We start from the raw sequence: 16,686 nt of genomic DNA on the forward strand, positions 1-16,686 counted from the left end.
ATCATCCTTACCTACATATACAGTCAAGGGCGTAGCTAGCATAAGGCTAGGGTAGGCTATAGCCTACCCTAAAGTTCAGAAGTCAGAATTGAAGTTTAGTAGTTTACCTATATTGAGTTTCTGCCTTAGTCACCTATGACCAAAGATTATAAAAGTTTAGGGTAGTTGTCTCAACTGGCAGTTACTCACTCAGTCACTTTTGACACAGGCAAACAGAGACAGAGCAAACAGAGACAGAAAGAAAAGAAAACCAGCCATTTTAGCACAATTACTAAAGGTGGAGTCTTTACATAATTAATTAACTTAATTAATTAGCTAGCTTAATAAAAAGTGAAGCCATCACATTATTAGTCAGGCGGGGCCTGCCTCTCGCGGAAAAACGGAGAGTCAGGTTCAGTACGGTAGCTAGTTTTGTGTCAAGCGCAGGATTTCTGCGCTAGCAGGAAATGAGTCACAATGACTCAAATAACACCCACACAAGACATGAATAACATTATCATAAATTATTTTAAAATGGATGTAAAGGAAATGGTGTTTAGAAAGCTGAACTATGTCTTAAAGGAGGAGCAGTTGGCAGCTATCAAGGCTTTCCTCGAAGGAAGAGATGTTTTCATAGTGCTACCCACTGGCTATGGAAAGTCTTTGTGTTATATGTCTCTTCCAAGTCTTATCAGTAAGTGCACCTGAATCTAACAAAGCTCTTACTGCATCTCTAACATTATCCAAAGCACTACTTTCGAGCTTCGTCAGTTTCGAAAAAACTGACACACACGGACGGCAAAATTTATGTTTAGTCAGTAGTTCGTCTAAGTCAAAATCAATATCATTCTCAGCAACTTGGTCCATAAAAATGCTTCCTCCAAACATTTATCACATCTCTGCACCTTTCTGCTGCTGGATCACATCTGTTTTTGCTCTCTTTGCTTAAGTCTTTACCACAGCCTAAACATACGACGGTCATGTTTACACGCGTATGGGCAGTGCTCATTTTCAGCCCCACCTATATGCATGCTGTCAGCTCCACCCATGACACAAAACTAGCTACCGTACTGAACCTGACTCTCCGTTTTTCCGCGAGAGGCAGGCTCCGCCTGACTATCACATTATCACAATGTCAGCTGCAAAGAAACAAAAGCTTTGTTAATTTTTATGCAAATTTTAGTTGAGTATATTAGTAGTCAACCCCAGCCATATAGACTATTTGTACTGAAGACGAGCATGAGGAAATTGAAGATGATGATCTTGTGAATGATGATTTTGTTGATTGTGCCACTACCTTGAGTCTTGCCTGATTCCTCATCGGAGTCTGAGAGTGAAGAACCATGGAAGAACACTCCATCTTGCGAGAACACGCCCATTTCACAGCTGTAAAAGTGGGCGTGGCCAAATCGGCAGTGCGCTTCACACGCCCTTTTCTCCCCGTAGCCTACCCCTTTCTTTTTTTCTCCCCTACGCCCTTGTATACAGTACCAAATGTGGCCCTATTTTGGAGCAACTTTTAAAAATTGTAAAAAATACAAACTTGGTTGGAATCAGCTAAACTTTCTACGTGACATAAGGAAATTATTAAAATGGAGCATTCTCTACTTTTTATTTTTGGCGAAATTTGGCCCATGACCCTTTACTATATTAGGCCTAAATTTTGAAGCAACTAACATATCATTACATCATATTATATTACCATAGGTTGCTTGGGCCCCAGGACGTGGTGCTAAAGGGAAAGAGTTTGATCCGAGTTGGGACATGAACACTGGTATCAGTAACATATCATGGGACAATGTGAAGACAAAGTCACAAGTGGAAGCACTGGGTAATGGAGGCGTGGTTGATACTAGTACACTCCCACCTCAGCGAAATAGCTGAAGTTGAGATGGAGAGTTAAGAACATTAATTTCAATGTATAATAATAATAATAATAATAATAATAATAATAATAATAATAGTAATGTATTTTAATTGTTTTTTCTACTTTTCCAAGTTTGCAATAGTTTCATACTAAAATAACTGTTCTATTATCCCCAACAGTATCCCCAACAGTATCTTGCCATGCATTTATCATCATCGTGTGATTTTGTACACTGATCAACATTAATGAGATATAAGATTAGATATTCAACATTATAGAGTACACTAATATCTACACATGATGTATGGGGGTACCTTCCTACCATCCTCAGCTGATTTTATTTCACAAAAAGTGCTTTTATTATAAAAACCATATATACAATGTACATATATACATCACATGTTAATAATTGGTGGGTCAGGGAATCAAGGCAAAGAGAAATGGGGATACAATACAAAAAATACAACAAATAGACTTTAGAAAACTGATGGGGTAAAGTATTATTTTTTAACAGTGCCTGACTGTTCGTGGGCAATTGAATGATAGGAGTAAGCTAGTCTAGTACCAAGTAATAATGGAGTGCACACTGCTTTGTGTTTCTCATCTACTACAATATTTCGTAGTCTTGTATTGGACTTGAGAGACTTGGCCAGTTCCAGCACTCCCTCAGTATCAATGCTAGTGTTGGAGACATCAAGAACTGACAATGTGCAATTGATGCATATCAATTCAGCAAGTGATGGGACACTGAGTGAAGTAACTCCAGTATTGAACTCAAGTGATAGGTGCTGAAGCTTCTTGTTATTCTTTAGAGATTGAGCTAAGATAATGACCCCATCATCATCAATGGAATTTTGATTGATATACAAACTCTCTACTGTGTTGTTATCTGAAATTTGAGATGAGAATGACTTAACTAAATCACATTTCAAATGGGTTGAGCGAATATACAAACTACTGATTTTTTTCATCTGCAACAGAGGTACTAGCAGCAACTGAGCAACATCAGATGAATCACTGAGATAAACGTGTTGATGTTTGTCCTCTATCTTTGTTAGGAGATTTGGACACTGCTCTGATGACAAAGAGGTAAGACGAACTTCGAATTTACCTGATTCTATCACTATAACTATAAGAGCAAACATCATTAATGAATAAGAAAGTATAAAATAATGACTTACTTGTGTGCTGATCTTTGCTTGCAAGCTTAGCTCTCAAATCATCAATTTCACGGTGCATGTTCTTTGTCATCTTTTGCTGCAAATCCATAGACTCTGTCATAAACAGTTTATTCTGTAAATCATTTTCATTATGTTTTGTTATGTACCTCTTTGTACTTTCAAATCTTCTTCTTTAACAGACAGCAGTTGCTTTGTGGATGATAATTCTACAAAGTGCATACATCATGATTTACGTCACTGCACAATCATTGCATATATACATCATTGCATGATTTTATAATACATTTTTATTATCATTACCTTCATTTGTTCTCGACAGGTTTTCTTGCAATGATTTAATCACTGATTCATTCTCAACTTTAATTTTTTGAAGTCGGCTTTCAGACATTTCTTTGAATCTTTCACGATCTTTATTACAGTAATTAATGTAAAAGATCTCTTTCAAATGTAAAAATTTACCAATGGTTCCTTGAACAAGAGTAGCCACCTTTTCCTTCTTCTCAGCTAATTCCTGTTTAGTAGATTCTAGTTCTTCATTAGCAGCTGTTATAAGTGTATTAATATTCATATTGTTAATAAAAACTGTTCTAACCAGCAATGTCTTCTTCCTTATTACTAATAGCAACTTGCAAATCTTGAATCTCAGAATTCAATTCTTCAATATTCATTCAAAATTAATTTTAAAAATGTGCATGTTTCTTACCATTTTGCTTCTCTTTGTTGGCCAGCTGCATTTCTTCCTTGATAGCTACATGCACATGTACATCATTTAATTCGTAATCTGTTATTTTATTTTTACCAATTTTCTCTTCTTCCTTTGTTTGAATAACAACTAGCAGCTCTTGAATCACACAATAATATATTAAATCAACAATATTGAATCATTCCTACCATCTTCCTTCTCTTTGAGAGCAGCTTCTAAAGTCTCAATCTCATTCTTCATTCTTTCCTCAGTATCTACATATATACAATACAGCAATGCAGTGACTAGCTTTTTCATATTTTTTACTTGAGGGTTCCTCTTTTCCTGATACAAAGCTTTTGTGATCAGTATGGCCCTTATCCGATTCAGATGATTGTTCACCTATAAAAATAGCCTCCTGGTACATACATGTAGCATACAATGACATCACTAAAATAACTATGAGTATGTATACACATTACATCATGCATGTAAGATGAGTATGTGCAGTTGTATGTCTGCAGGCACTACAAAGCACATGTAGGTAATGGGTGCATTAAGATAAACATGTATATACTAACAATATGTAAATATATTTGTGAGATATTGATTGTAATCTTCAGCCACATCCTGTATATCTGGATCCTTTCTCAATTCCTCTAGCAATTTTCTCCTGCTTGCAGTAGGAGTGTGTAGCCATAGCTCAAGCAGTGCTACTGTCTTTCCTGTGATTACACCCTTTGGTAGCTGGTCTATATCCTCTTTTTTCAGCCCCAATATTACTCCAAGCATAAGCCATTCATTCTTTGTATCAATGTGTTGAATTAGCTCTTGTAGTGATGGCTTCTGATTCAAAAAGTCATCGTAAGAGATATCTCTGTTACAGGACATTTGAATTCAAACAAGGCAACTAAAGATAAAACAACAATGTATATACATGAATGATTCTATATGTAAACTTCCTCTTTCATTGAAATTAGGCTAAAATATGATACTGTTATATTATAACCTCAAATATTATGTATTAGTTTACCTAATTACCATGTAGCTTACCCTCTATCTATTGATTCTTTCTAGTTTTTTGAGATAAAGCCTCTAAAGAGAAATGCAACATCAGCAGTGTTGAGTATACTATATTGGAGATAGATTGGGGGGGGGGGGTGAGGCTAAAATTTAGCATAACTATCCCATTGATCTTAATATAAACAAGCTGTTATCTGCAGGAAATGACAAATAATATTTCATTATCATGCTTTGTAGTACTATACTTGTGGTTACATTTTTGGTGCATTATTGCGGATTCTCCCACTGTACTCTATGACCTTTAGAGAACTTACCATTGTCAATTAAAACAATAGAGAACAATGAGTCTCCATCACAGTCAGTGATGTAGAACATGGTAGTGGTTGGCACAAAGGAGAATGCTTTGAGCTCATTCCTCGTAAGCTCTTATGCATTGTATATACACAGGCAGAAAAATGGAAAAAGCTATTGTGGGGCTATGTTTAGGGTTAACGATTAATGTTAATATAATTGTAATAGTTAATTAATAATTAGCTATATTAACTAATTACATGTCATTGCTTATTCATGTATCCTTATAAGTAACAATCATTTTTATTTAAATGGCAATAGCAAAATCACTACATAAATGAAAACGTTTCACATCACTAAATAAAGTTGTTTATTGTTATTGTTTATTGTAATTTGGTGCTACCAATCACCCCACAGGCCAGACGAGCCCCAGCGTGACCAGTAGTTAGACTGTCAGGATGACCGTCTTTACCAAGATCATCAGGATCAGCATGTACCTGCATGTATGTACATGTAAGGACACAATGTAATAATAAAAAATGTCTTTCATTATTCATGTACAAGTACACAAGATTCAACGACTATAATGTGCCGTAATTCCTCTAAATATTTGGCACTCTAAATTGGAAAATAAATAATTTTCTACCAAAATAATTCTAAAAATTCGTTTGTTCCATGTGGTTCTAATTTTGTCACTTATCTCTAAGTTCTTAATAGCCCAAGTTAAGATATAGCCGGTTTCATGTATTAATGAATCCTCCAAATTCGACAAAATAATAATTTAAAAGCTCCCTCCAAAAAATCATTTTTAAAAATTACAAATACGAAACTTGATGTGACAAATTTTCATAGGAATCACGGTACATGTACAAACACCCTGTACTTAATCTTACCACAACGGATCGTCCAATGATACTGTTGGGGCCAGTCAGTGGAATCTGATCATCATACAACTCAATTTCAGTGTCTCCTCCAGTGGATGTGATGTTCCCAAGGTCACCAGCGTGTCTCTCACCGTCTTTGGGTCCGCCATGATTCTTACCAGCTGGGTTGAAATGAGAGCCAGCACTGACACAACCTTGAAAATAATAATAACTACATGTAGATGAATGTAAAATATTGAAGGGTTCCGCCTCATCGCCACACCTCCTAGTCACGCCCCCAAACATAGAGATTCTCATCACCCAATAAAACTAGACTAGATGAATGTAAAACATTAATGTGTTGATCCTAAGTCATCAAATCAATGTACGTGTGTCAATAGATACAGTATAGATACAGGATATACAGGATAGATCTTAATGTAGTGACACTATATGAAGGCTGATCTGCTTGCCAATACTCATGCATCATTGATGGTGAAAGCAGCTCAGAATTTCATGGAAGGATATTTTTAAGTTACATGTACATGTACTGTAATAGGTTTATTACTTAAGACCCAATGGCAGCAATTAAAGGTTCCTTACTCTACAGTGTTTAGCAAACATTAGGGACAATTAGAAACAGTCACTGGATATACACAAGTACATGATCACAAGTACATGTACTGGGCTTCAATACAACAAACATGCAATCTGTGACATTTACAACTTGTAATTAAGAAAACTAAAATTGTCTCTACTCTCCCTCTCTCTTTCCTTCCCTTCCCTCTCTTTTACCAGATGTATAATCTCCAAACTGATGAATATGGAAACCATGATCCCCAGGAGCTAGAGATGTGACCTTACCAGTCACTTTTGTAATGCCTTGTTCCTAAAAGAGAAAGAGAGAGGGGGAGAGGGAGGGAGAGAGGGGGGCAAGGAAAGGAGGGAGAGAGAGAGAGGGGGTGAGGGAAGGAGGGAGAGAGAGAGGGGGGGCGAGGAAAAGAGGGAGAGAGAGAGGGGGTGAGGGAAGGAGGGAGAGAGAGGGGAGGTGAGGAAAGGAGGGAGAGAGAGAAGAGAGAGAGAGAGGGAGAGAGAGGGGGGGGCAAGGGAAGGAGGGAGAGAGAGAGAGGGAGAGAGAAATAGGGGAGAGAAAAGAGATACATAATATATGTAACCACTATTTTTGTGGGAACTAATTGCTATGCCTTTTTGCGAATGGAAAATTGAGAAAAGAGCAAAATTGCAAAAAATTAGTACACGCTAAATCAATAACATTAGCAAATCACTGATTAAAAATACATAACTTAAAGTGATAAGAATAGGCTGTTGCTGCATGAAATAGCTAACATTGAAACTAATGCACGCGATATTGCAGGTTTATATACTTTAAACATACAAAACTGTCACACCAAATTATGCAAAGAGCTTGTAAATTTGATGTTTTGTTAAAAATAAGCAATTGCATTTTTGTGGTTACATGCCAATGAACATGTGCAAAAAGCAAGGCAAAAATAAATTCTATTCTCACTCTCACAGTAACAGCTAAAGACACACGTGTATATCTAAAGTCATAAACTAGAACAAGGTAATAATTAGCAGCTTGACGCTCACTAGATCTTACGTTTTGAATAAACTCGATTGTTCCTTTGACATCATCGCTGCTGGCCAGGATACAGACTGCCCTAGCAACAGGGGGCGACGTCTCAAATTTAGCTTTGTCTACTGCCATGAGTTGAAACAGAACCTATAAGATATCCAACAGCAAGAAAGCAAGGGCTGGTTGTATAATAGACCGAGGGGCTGATCTTGATACAGGGACTAGGGTCGTGTGCATCACTGCAGTGTGTTTTCATCAAATGGGCGTGTCCGTAGGCGTGTTTATGGGTGTGAGGGTGTGTCCTAGTTGGAGACTTTAAAAATTTCCATTTTAAACATTATTTTCTTGTTAGATTACAGTTTTCTCAAAGGCACAAGATGTAAGCCATTATATGGCTCTAAAGTGTGTGGAATTTATAAGTAAAATGAAGCTTTTTTTGAGAGTTTTTTAAAAAGAAGCACTAGCAGCCATTTTTTGTAAGGGCGGGGACTGATTAAAGGTGTGTGTACAGGACCCAGTGTAGAAATTAGTCCCACGTGTTCTGGAGTGGTGTCTCTCTTTATTGTCAATTACACGCAGTGAGACTCACTCCACCCTTTCAGCCTTTCTCTCTCAGCTCTGGCATCATCCTCTCTCTCTAGAAAGGAGACAGAGGAGGCCAACATGAGACGGCGTGTGGTCAGCATAAAGAAACTTCCCTCCAAAAAGAACAAGACTCAAACTGAACTACCACAAACAAGGTACTCGGTACACATTATAACGACACGACCCCTCCTTCCCCTCTTTCTCCTACAGTAATTACCTTCATGTTAAGCTGGTCTGTGGATGGGGACTGATAGTGTTCCTTGATGCTGTGGTGGGCTTTAGGCTTGAGTATCTGTACCCAGCTATCATGTTTTTGAGGAGTGTCATCGACTCTTATAAGTACCAAGGACTGGTGAGGAGAGAGAGAGAGAGGGAGACAGAGAGAGGGTGAAAGTTTAAAGGTAGAAAGGGAGAGAGAGCTGCAAGCGTTGTGCATAGTTACAAAGAACAGAATATGTGTACACATGTACATGTACTTATATGTAGTAGAGAAATGAAGAGAGAGAGAGAGAGAGAGGGACTTTAGAAAGTAGAGAATGTACATGTATAATATAAAGAGAGCTTGATGTACATGTACATTGTATCATACAGCAGATAATTGAGATTACTTGATGACATACAGTGTATCTTAACACATGGCTTAGAGCCTTAGTGGGCTTGTCTGTATTAATAATTATTTACATTCTGTATCTGTATTATAAATGTGCATCTCTTAATTGTTATCATTAGTAACACTGTATCCTTTTTTTGTTTTACTTAGTACCGTATCTTATTAAATGATTGTTTATCTTTCAGACATTACTTTCATCTCTACATCTCTCTCTCTCTCTCTCTCCCCCTCCCTCTCTCTCTCCCTTCAGATATTTTCTCTCTTCTTCATAATGTTGGTAGTATATTTAGACATCATATGTTGGACAATGTTACTTGGTCCATGGTTGTTCTTCATGGCCAGTGCTTGTGTCTGGCTTGAATTGATACGTAGTTGGGACTCTTCCTTTGGTTATGGTAGTATGTTACTATGGATGCTCTTCCTTTACGTTGAAGTGACCCAGAGACTTAACTTTCTACCAATGCCCATTGTCACCTTACTTCGACCATTTGGAGCACACTGGTGAGTCCACGGCCGTACATGTACATGTACATGTATTGTAATGTAGAGTATGTTAATAGTATAACTGGTCATCATGATACTGTAGGTACATGTATGGTGGTACTATAAGTTAACTGGTTTTAGTGTTTTGATGGAATTAGCGTTTATTGTTTAAACTATAAGTTTTTCATTAATATAATTATAATCTATTTGTCATTAATAGTAATGCATTAATTGCTTAAATTAATCTTTTTAATGGACCCACTACTACCTGTACTATTATAAAGGATACTTTAATGATATTAGTGTCCATGTGTTGTCTGTTATTAGATGTTGGAGTACATTAGGTGGTACATTTGTGTGCCTTGTGTGTATTATTATTATTCACAGTTATGAAAGCTGTTGAGTCAATGTTTAATCAACCATCACAATAGTATCTGTTTGCTTAGCTGTATAGCTGTGATAATAAGAATGACTCATCTCTCCCTCCCTCCCCCCCTCTCTCTCTCCCCCCTCTCTTTCTCCCTCCCTCTCTCTCTCTCCCCCCTCTTTCTCCCTCCCTCTCTTTCTCTCCCTCTCTCTCTCTCTCTTCTCTCTCTCTCTCTTCTCTCTCTCTCTCCCTCTCTCTTTCTCTCCCTCCCTTCCTCTCTCCCCCCAGTATTGGTTATCCAGTAGTTACGATGAGTTTCCAATTAAAGCACCAACTAACCCACGTCATAAGACAGAGACAGCAGCGCTCGGTCTCAGAAGAGAACTCACGATGTTTTGAAATCCTCTGTAAGGCTCTTCCGGTTTACGAAGATGACGTATCAGAAGAAGGCAGTACTGGGAGAGTAGGTGGGGCCACACCCACATCTGAAGATAGTCCGCATACCGACGCTAAGGGGAAGTCTCATGTTAAACTGGTTTCTAAGGCAACAGCGGGAAGTAATAAGAATTATAGTGTTAATGGAAAGTCTCAGAACTCAAAAGGATCAGCTGTAAATAATAATAGTATTAGTAATAAGACTGTTAGTGTGGGGGGTGTGGTCAGTAAGAGGGACTCCTCTCCTACTACCAAACAAGACGCTAAACCTCCCATTAGTCCTGTTGGGGGTGTGGCCCCATCGCTGTGGAAACAGGGATACGTATCTGAAGTTGGCCCTCTACCCAATGGAGGATTAATAGGTGATTTGTACATGTAATGAATATATATGTTTTTATTATTATAGTAAAGTACGTACATGTACATGTACACGTGTGTATACACATACACATGCATGTTCATATTGATCAAGTACATGTATACATGTACTGTCAAAATTTAAGTGTCATTTGAAGATGAGTATCTATATCTAGTAAGATGTGAACGTTCATGTACATTGTATATTTCTAAATGTAAAGTACGTACACATGTACATGTACATGTACTTTATTTGTGCATATATGCATGTACATGTATTTGTGGTTTTTTAGCCATACATGTTTGTCAATGATGTGAGAAATGAAATAAAAATAATGACAAATTACATGATTAATTCACATGTATAATTGTACATGTACATGTACATCAAATTCCTGTTGTTATTATTATTATCAGCAATTACTCCATGTTCATGTCCTCTTGTTGTTAGGTAATGGTGATGTTATACCACGTCCTTCATCAGGTGCTAGTAAGCAGTTAAGTCAATCAACTTTTGGACTCAAGAAACAAGCATTAGTAAAGGCAGTGCCTAGGACTGACCTACAGCAACAAATGGACGCCAGAGAGAAAGTAATAATAGTTGTGTTTCTCCTTTATTGTTTAATGTTTGTTTCTTTCATCATCATTATTATTATTATTATATTATTATTATTATTATTATTATTTTTAACCCTTCCCTCCCCACAGGCTGCTAAATCAACCGAATCCTTACAGATAGAACTGAAAGAAGAGAAATCACTTCGGACTCAACTGGAGAGTGATTTCTCAAGACTAGAGAAAGAAGTGAAGAGACTCCAGGCTGACCTCCATGCATCAAGTCTACAAGAAGAGGAAGCTAATCAAAGAGTAATGGTGCTGCTGCAGCAAGAAAGACTAGCTAGGACTGAGGCTCAGAGACTTAGACAAGAAACAGAGACACTCCAGAACAGGTACTGTAGCAGCGGCAGATGTACACGCACATGTATTGTGTACATGTACATGTACACGTACATGTATTTTACAGGAGGAGGTTTTTACAGATTTGACTTTTTGATAGCCATTTTATCAAAGTAAAGATAATCATTTTGAGCCATCATATTCATGTTCAATGGCACATTGACATTAATTTGCCAAGTCAATACCTGCCAATCATCAAAAATTTAACAATTTGCAAGAATTTCTCCCCTCCAAGATTACCAGCTGTACAGTATGACCATGACCATGTACATGTACACGAATTGCAATGTTTTGTGTGTTATTTGAATATCACTATTTTTGTTTTTGTCTTTGTTGTTATTTATTATTGTTTTAAATATCATCATTTATAATTTCAATTTGTGCTTCATGTAAATGTATAGTCTTACCTGTTCATTAAGGTGTTGGTGAGTGATAATAGTACAATTAATTTACAGTATTTAATACTACATTAAGTAATGCACACCATTTGGAATTTATATTCATTTTTATCACTTTCACCCCCTCTCTCTCCCTACCCCTCTTTAACCTTAAGTACACTCCAGGGCAATGAAAAGTTAACTAAGTAGCTACTCTACCTTGCGTACATGTACAGTAGGTACATGTACATGTACACGTAGTTTGTTGCTTCTTCCTTTGTGCATGTGTAAAACCAACAGCAGCAATAATGCTTGTGGTTAGTAGTTCAATGGTAGATTGGAACAAAGAACTTCTAAATGAACTTTTAAAAGGACATAACAGCTAGTACATGTACATGTACTTAACTACGTGTACATACATGTACATACTGTACATGTATGTGACGTGTACATGTACGTGTATGTGTACATGTACATTTTTATGTTTTTTCTTTGTTGTTATTATTATTTTAAATTTTTATGCATGTGCTGTACATGTGCTGTAGGTTGGCAAAGTTATCAAGCAGTAAATCTCAGGATATGGGCAGTATATCATCACTTGAAGATCAGCTCAAACACGAACTCTCACAAAGGAAGAGACTGGAATCACAACTCAGAGAACAAAGATCACAAGTAAGACCTGGACCAATAATCTAACTAATGTACATGTATGTATCATTATTTATTTACATGTATTTATTATTATTATTATTATTATTGATATAGAAAGAAGTGAACGTAAGGGGCCTAAGTGACATTATTATTATTATTATTATTATTATTATTATTATTATTATCGTTATTTTTATTATTATTGTCTTTGTTGTTGTTGTTGTTGTTGTTGTTGTTGTTGTTGTTGTTATTGTTTTTGTACATGTAGGCTTCAACCCAGAACCACTGGAGCAGAGAAGAATTGAAAGAACTTAAAGATAAACTGTCTAAAAAGGAACGGGACTTGACTTCATTACAGAACGAACAGCAACAACTCATTAAGAAAAATCAAGTATGTACTTGTACATGTACATGTACATGTACATGTACATGTACTTATGCATGTACAGTGTATCAGTGTATGCTTTTTAAAACCATACATGTACATGTACACAGTATCTGAGCCAAATATTAATTAAGCTCTGTGTTACAATACTTGTACATTTACATGTACATGTAGATGTATGTACCGTAATTTTGGAAATTTCCAATTAGAAAATAAATTAGATAATTAATTTTAAATGAACTTTAATTTTCGGATAGCCATCTTGTTCCGAAATTAAGTTTAATTCCAATATTAAGCAGTAACAGTCAATGACTTTGAAGAGACATCAAGGAGCTCAATGGTAGACCAAGAGAGAGTGAGTATGAGCGAGAAAGAAGGAGTAGAGGGCACAGAGCAGTGCTGAAAACAGCTGAAGTCAAGCCACATGGCACGGATACCGGAATTCCTTCTTACCCGAATATTTTAATATTCAATTGTTTAAAATTTTAACTTTTATATTTTTGAATTTTTCTGTCTATCCAAAAATTAAAATTATCCGAAAATTTCCAAAATTACGATAGATGTACATGTACATGTATGCTTTAAAAGCATGAACCAATCCAACTGTGACCGAATTATTTGTAAAACAAATATTCTTGTTGTAAAAACACTTCTTTGTGCTCTGAATAATTCTAATCTGTGCTACTACTATTTGTACATGTACATGTATTGCTATAGCGATATGAGAGTCAGTACATGTAGTTTATTATTAATAATAGAACTATATCTTGACAAGTTGACATATCTCTCCCTCTCTCTCCCCCTCCCCTCAGTCTTTACTGGATACTGTCACTGATAAGTCAAAGGAGTGTATGACTCTCCAGGAACACACTGATCAACTCAAGGCATCACTGGCTGATGAGACAAGAGTTAAAATTGAACTCTTTCAATATCTCAGTGAAGCTAGAAAGTATGTACATGTACATGTATTTTTATTACATTTTTGATTCATATATACATGTACAGTGTATGTATTTAGCAACTTAAAGCTAATTTTAATCAACATTGCATTTTTAAAGTTGCTCCAAAAGTGGGTCAAAGTCCCTGTACTATAGTACAGGGTCACGGGCCTAATTTTGTCAAAAATTACAAGTAAAGAATTCTTCATTTTTATTACATTTTCTGATGCATATACATGTTCCTATGTTGCGTAGAAAGCTTGAGCTGATTCCGATCAAAATTAGATTTTTTATGCATTTTTAAAGTTGCTCCAAAATCGAGCCAAAGTCCCTGTACTATAGTACAGGGTCACGAGCCAAATTTCGCCAAAAATGAAAATGTGAGAATTCTCTATTTTTATTACATTTTCTGATGCATGTACATGTACTTATGTTGCGTAGAAAGTTTGAACTCATTCCGATCAAAATTGGATTTTTTAATGAATTTTTAAAGTTGCTAAAAATCGGGCTAAAGTCCCTGTACTATAGTACAGGGTTGCGGGCCAATTTTTGCCAAAAATGAAAAGGTGAAAATTCTCCATTTTTATTACATTTTCTGATGCATATTTTTATGTGGCGTAGAAAGTTTGAACTGATTCCGATCAAAATTTGATTTTTTATCAATTTTTAAAGTTGCTCAAAAATCGGGCCAAAGTCCCTGTACTATAGTACAGGGTCACAAGCCAAATTTTGTCAAAAATCACAAGTAAAGAATTCTCTATTTTTATTACATTTTATGATGCATATACATGTTCTTATGTTGTATAGAAAGTTTGAACTGATTCCGATCAAAATTAGATTTTTTAATGAATTTTTAAAGTTGCTCAAAAATTGAGCCAAAGTCCCTGTACTATAGTACAGGATATTTCATCAGAAGTGGCTATAAGAGAATTCTTTATTCTAAGTTGTTCATATTTTTATCCACAAACAAGTACATGTAGTACATGCACATACATGTATACTGTTGCATTTATAAATGAATTTGCTAATAATGATTATTCCTAAAATCACTGAGTGACACTATCATTCATTTCTAAAGGAAACAAGAAGGTCTGGTTGATGAATTGAAGAAGAAAGACAAAGAGATTGAGAGTTTGAAGCAGAAGCTCCATCACGTGGTTGCTCTCCACTCCACCTGGACCCCATCCCTCTCCTCTCCTCATCATTAGAAAGAGGGAGACAGAGGCAGAGAGAGAAGTCTGATTGTGTAACTTTCTACACTTTCTTTCTCTCTCACTCCTCTCTCTCTCTCTCTTGGTTTTCCCTTATAAACACTACACATTTGACTGACAAAATAATTAATAATTTTGTTTTTTGTTATTATAATTATTATTATTATTATCACTACTACACAAGAAGATGGCTGCTGATAGAAAGAGAACTGAGGATTTCATTCATTCATTTAACAATTTTCCCATTTTTTTGTTTTGGCCATCAGTTTAGCAACTTATTATTATTATTAACATTATTAAAAATCTTGAAATGATAGCTATAGCACAGTGCACCTGTACTTAACCTACTACAGACTGATGATGTTTTATTTCTGAATGTTGCTGTAAAGAATGCAGCATCACATGCACTGCCTGTAAGTTCAAAAATTATCATTTCAATTGTTTTTTCTCAATCATTCATTCAATTCTTAACAACAAGCACAGGCATCATTGAATTTAGTGTTACACTAGTATATATAGCATGTAATTTTTAGAATAAAATTGAGAATAAAAGTGACAGTGAATACTACTGTAGGTAAAATAAAAAGAATATTAATAGGACTCACCCGACCCCATAACCATAGCCCATATTTTTGAATAGACCGTTGGTCATGGCGCATGAGAAGCTACTTAGCTGTAGGTCTTGGGCTGCCCAAGACTAGAGCTGAAGTTTAGGCCAAAGGGTTAAACAAAGTTGGGTCAGTGGTAGTTATATTACTTATAAGTATAACCAGCAGTTTGTAGTACGGGGTAACGGTAGTAGTAGTCAGCTGGAGAAAGCAAGCAGGAGCATTACAACAAGCAGCAGCATCAATGCTTCTCCCACCCTCCCTGCCTACTTAATCTTCTTCCATTACCATTAAGGATAATGTGAACATGGATAGTGTTATTACAAACCCTTCCCAAATTATTATTAAAAACAAAAGGTATACAATTTGGGGCCCACATACAAACAACAAAAAATGGGAAGTTTTGTTTGGGCCCTAACAAAAAATTATTAATAAAATGTAATAACACCAGATCCATAATTCCACAGCCTAAATACAGTTATTAAATGGCCTGCATGGGTCCAATTCAAAAATATCAGTAACACTACCACATTACTAATTTATTAAAGTCATAAAAGCCTTAGCTAGTATAACCTGCATCTCCATCAGTTGATACATTTAGTACGTAAGGTGAGAGATTCCATCAGTAGCAGAAACGCAAACCGCAACAGAATTGTATCCCTCAGAGACGACAGCATTGCTGCTTCAAAACTAAACATTGCATGGTATTAGGCCATGATCAGAAGCAACTAAAAGAATGTGAGGAATTGATCTAAAATAGAGAGATTGAGGTTTCTCCTTTTGGGCGAAGATAGGTTGATATTGTGTGCACGGGTTAGCATTTCAATTATTATTATTGCTTGATAGTCTAACCAATTAGTGGAATGAACTCCAAGAATATGATCAGATATTTGAACATTGTAAGGTAGATTAATTATGACAGAGAGATATACAGCTTAGCCTTCTTTCTCAGAACTGAAGCAAATAGATCTATAATCAGTATAAAAGAATGTCAATGAGTAGGAGCAAGAGTAGATACTCTTGGTGGGAGTGAAACAACTACTAACTTCAGTAAGCAGGTATCATAGGTATGCTGCATGCATGTTTCTGATTTATCAGTTATGAAATTTATATACATTAATTTTACATCTATAGCTTAGATCTACACCTTGCATATGAATTATAATTTCATTTTGTTGTAGAAATGAATAACTATTAGAAAAAAGAATTCTTTTATCACACTGTATAATACTTAGGAAT

The 16,686-nt window shown here is 36.0% G+C and overlaps 3 protein-coding genes and 1 long non-coding RNA gene across 6 annotated transcripts in view; 1 reads left to right on the forward strand and 3 right to left on the reverse strand.

Moving 5' to 3' along the window:
- Positions 1–7,716, reverse strand: part of LOC100638100 (superoxide dismutase [Cu-Zn] 1-like) — a 9,649-nt gene extending 1,933 nt beyond the window's left edge. The window contains exons 1-4 of one of the 3 annotated variants that reach the window (XM_011407636.2): positions 7,508–7,706; positions 6,682–6,775; positions 5,917–6,101; positions 5,297–5,520 (exon numbers count right to left, since the gene is read on the reverse strand). In XM_011407636.2, coding sequence (XP_011405938.1) covers positions 5,407–5,520; positions 5,917–6,101; positions 6,682–6,775; positions 7,508–7,615 — 501 coding nt within the window. In that variant the 5' untranslated portion in view covers positions 7,616–7,706 and the 3' untranslated portion in view covers positions 5,297–5,406. Of the gene's footprint in view, positions 1–5,296; positions 5,521–5,916; positions 6,102–6,681; positions 6,776–7,507 lie in introns of those variants that run through there. The other 2 variants (XM_003388832.3, XM_020000366.1) reach the window with 2 other exon arrangements.
- LOC109584579 (uncharacterized) lies at positions 24–265 on the reverse strand. The gene is made up of 2 exons (XR_002186074.1): positions 190–265; positions 24–133 (listed from the first exon to the last, which is right to left on the reverse strand). It is a non-coding gene; the product is annotated as an uncharacterized LOC109584579 (long non-coding RNA).
- LOC109584578 (interaptin-like) lies at positions 2,223–4,873 on the reverse strand. Its single transcript, XM_020000365.1, has 12 exons — positions 4,763–4,873; positions 4,291–4,619; positions 4,037–4,111; positions 3,919–3,984; positions 3,827–3,868; positions 3,731–3,775; positions 3,620–3,682; positions 3,487–3,570; positions 3,328–3,435; positions 3,174–3,233; positions 3,028–3,120; positions 2,223–2,975 (listed from the first exon to the last, which is right to left on the reverse strand). The coding sequence occupies exons 2-12, from the start codon at positions 4,598–4,600 to the stop codon at positions 2,347–2,349; spliced, it is 1,575 nt and encodes a 524-aa protein (XP_019855924.1). The 5' UTR covers positions 4,601–4,619; positions 4,763–4,873; the 3' UTR covers positions 2,223–2,346.
- A 321-nt stretch (positions 7,717–8,037) lies between the features above and the next one.
- LOC100638226 (macoilin-1-like) lies at positions 8,038–15,171 on the forward strand. The gene is made up of 10 exons (XM_011407637.2): positions 8,038–8,223; positions 8,279–8,420; positions 8,929–9,179; positions 9,817–10,325; positions 10,772–10,911; positions 11,029–11,270; positions 12,200–12,326; positions 12,574–12,696; positions 13,503–13,639; positions 14,707–15,171. The coding sequence occupies exons 1-10, from the start codon at positions 8,147–8,149 to the stop codon at positions 14,834–14,836; spliced, it is 1,878 nt and encodes a 625-aa protein (XP_011405939.2). The 5' UTR covers positions 8,038–8,146; the 3' UTR covers positions 14,837–15,171.
- The last annotated feature ends 1,515 nt before the right edge of the window (positions 15,172–16,686 follow it).

This window comes from Amphimedon queenslandica, unplaced genomic scaffold, assembly GCF_000090795.2.
Source record: "Amphimedon queenslandica unplaced genomic scaffold, v1.1 AMPQUscaffold_13196, whole genome shotgun sequence".
NCBI lineage: Eukaryota > Metazoa > Porifera > Demospongiae > Haplosclerida > Niphatidae > Amphimedon > Amphimedon queenslandica.

Excerpts from the sequence above, each read along its gene's own strand:
- LOC109584578 (XM_020000365.1), bottom strand. The coding sequence starts at position 4,600 with ATGTCCTGTAACAGAGATATCTCTTACGATGACTTTTTGAATCAGAAG. Across the intron at positions 3,776-3,826 it reads AAAGGAAGAAGAGAAAATTG|CTATCAAGGAAGAAATGCAG; the intron begins GTAAAAATAAAA and ends ATGTGCATGTAG. Across the intron at positions 2,976-3,027 it reads AAGCAAAGATCAGCACACAA|TTATAGTGATAGAATCAGGT; the intron begins GTAAGTCATTAT and ends TTGCTCTTATAG.
- LOC100638226 (XM_011407637.2), top strand. The coding sequence starts at position 8,147 with ATGAGACGGCGTGTGGTCAGCATAAAGAAACTTCCCTCCAAAAAGAAC. Across the intron at positions 11,271-12,199 it reads ACAGAGACACTCCAGAACAG|GTTGGCAAAGTTATCAAGCA; the intron begins GTACTGTAGCAG and ends CATGTGCTGTAG. Across the intron at positions 12,327-12,573 it reads TCAGAGAACAAAGATCACAA|GCTTCAACCCAGAACCACTG; the intron begins GTAAGACCTGGA and ends TTGTACATGTAG.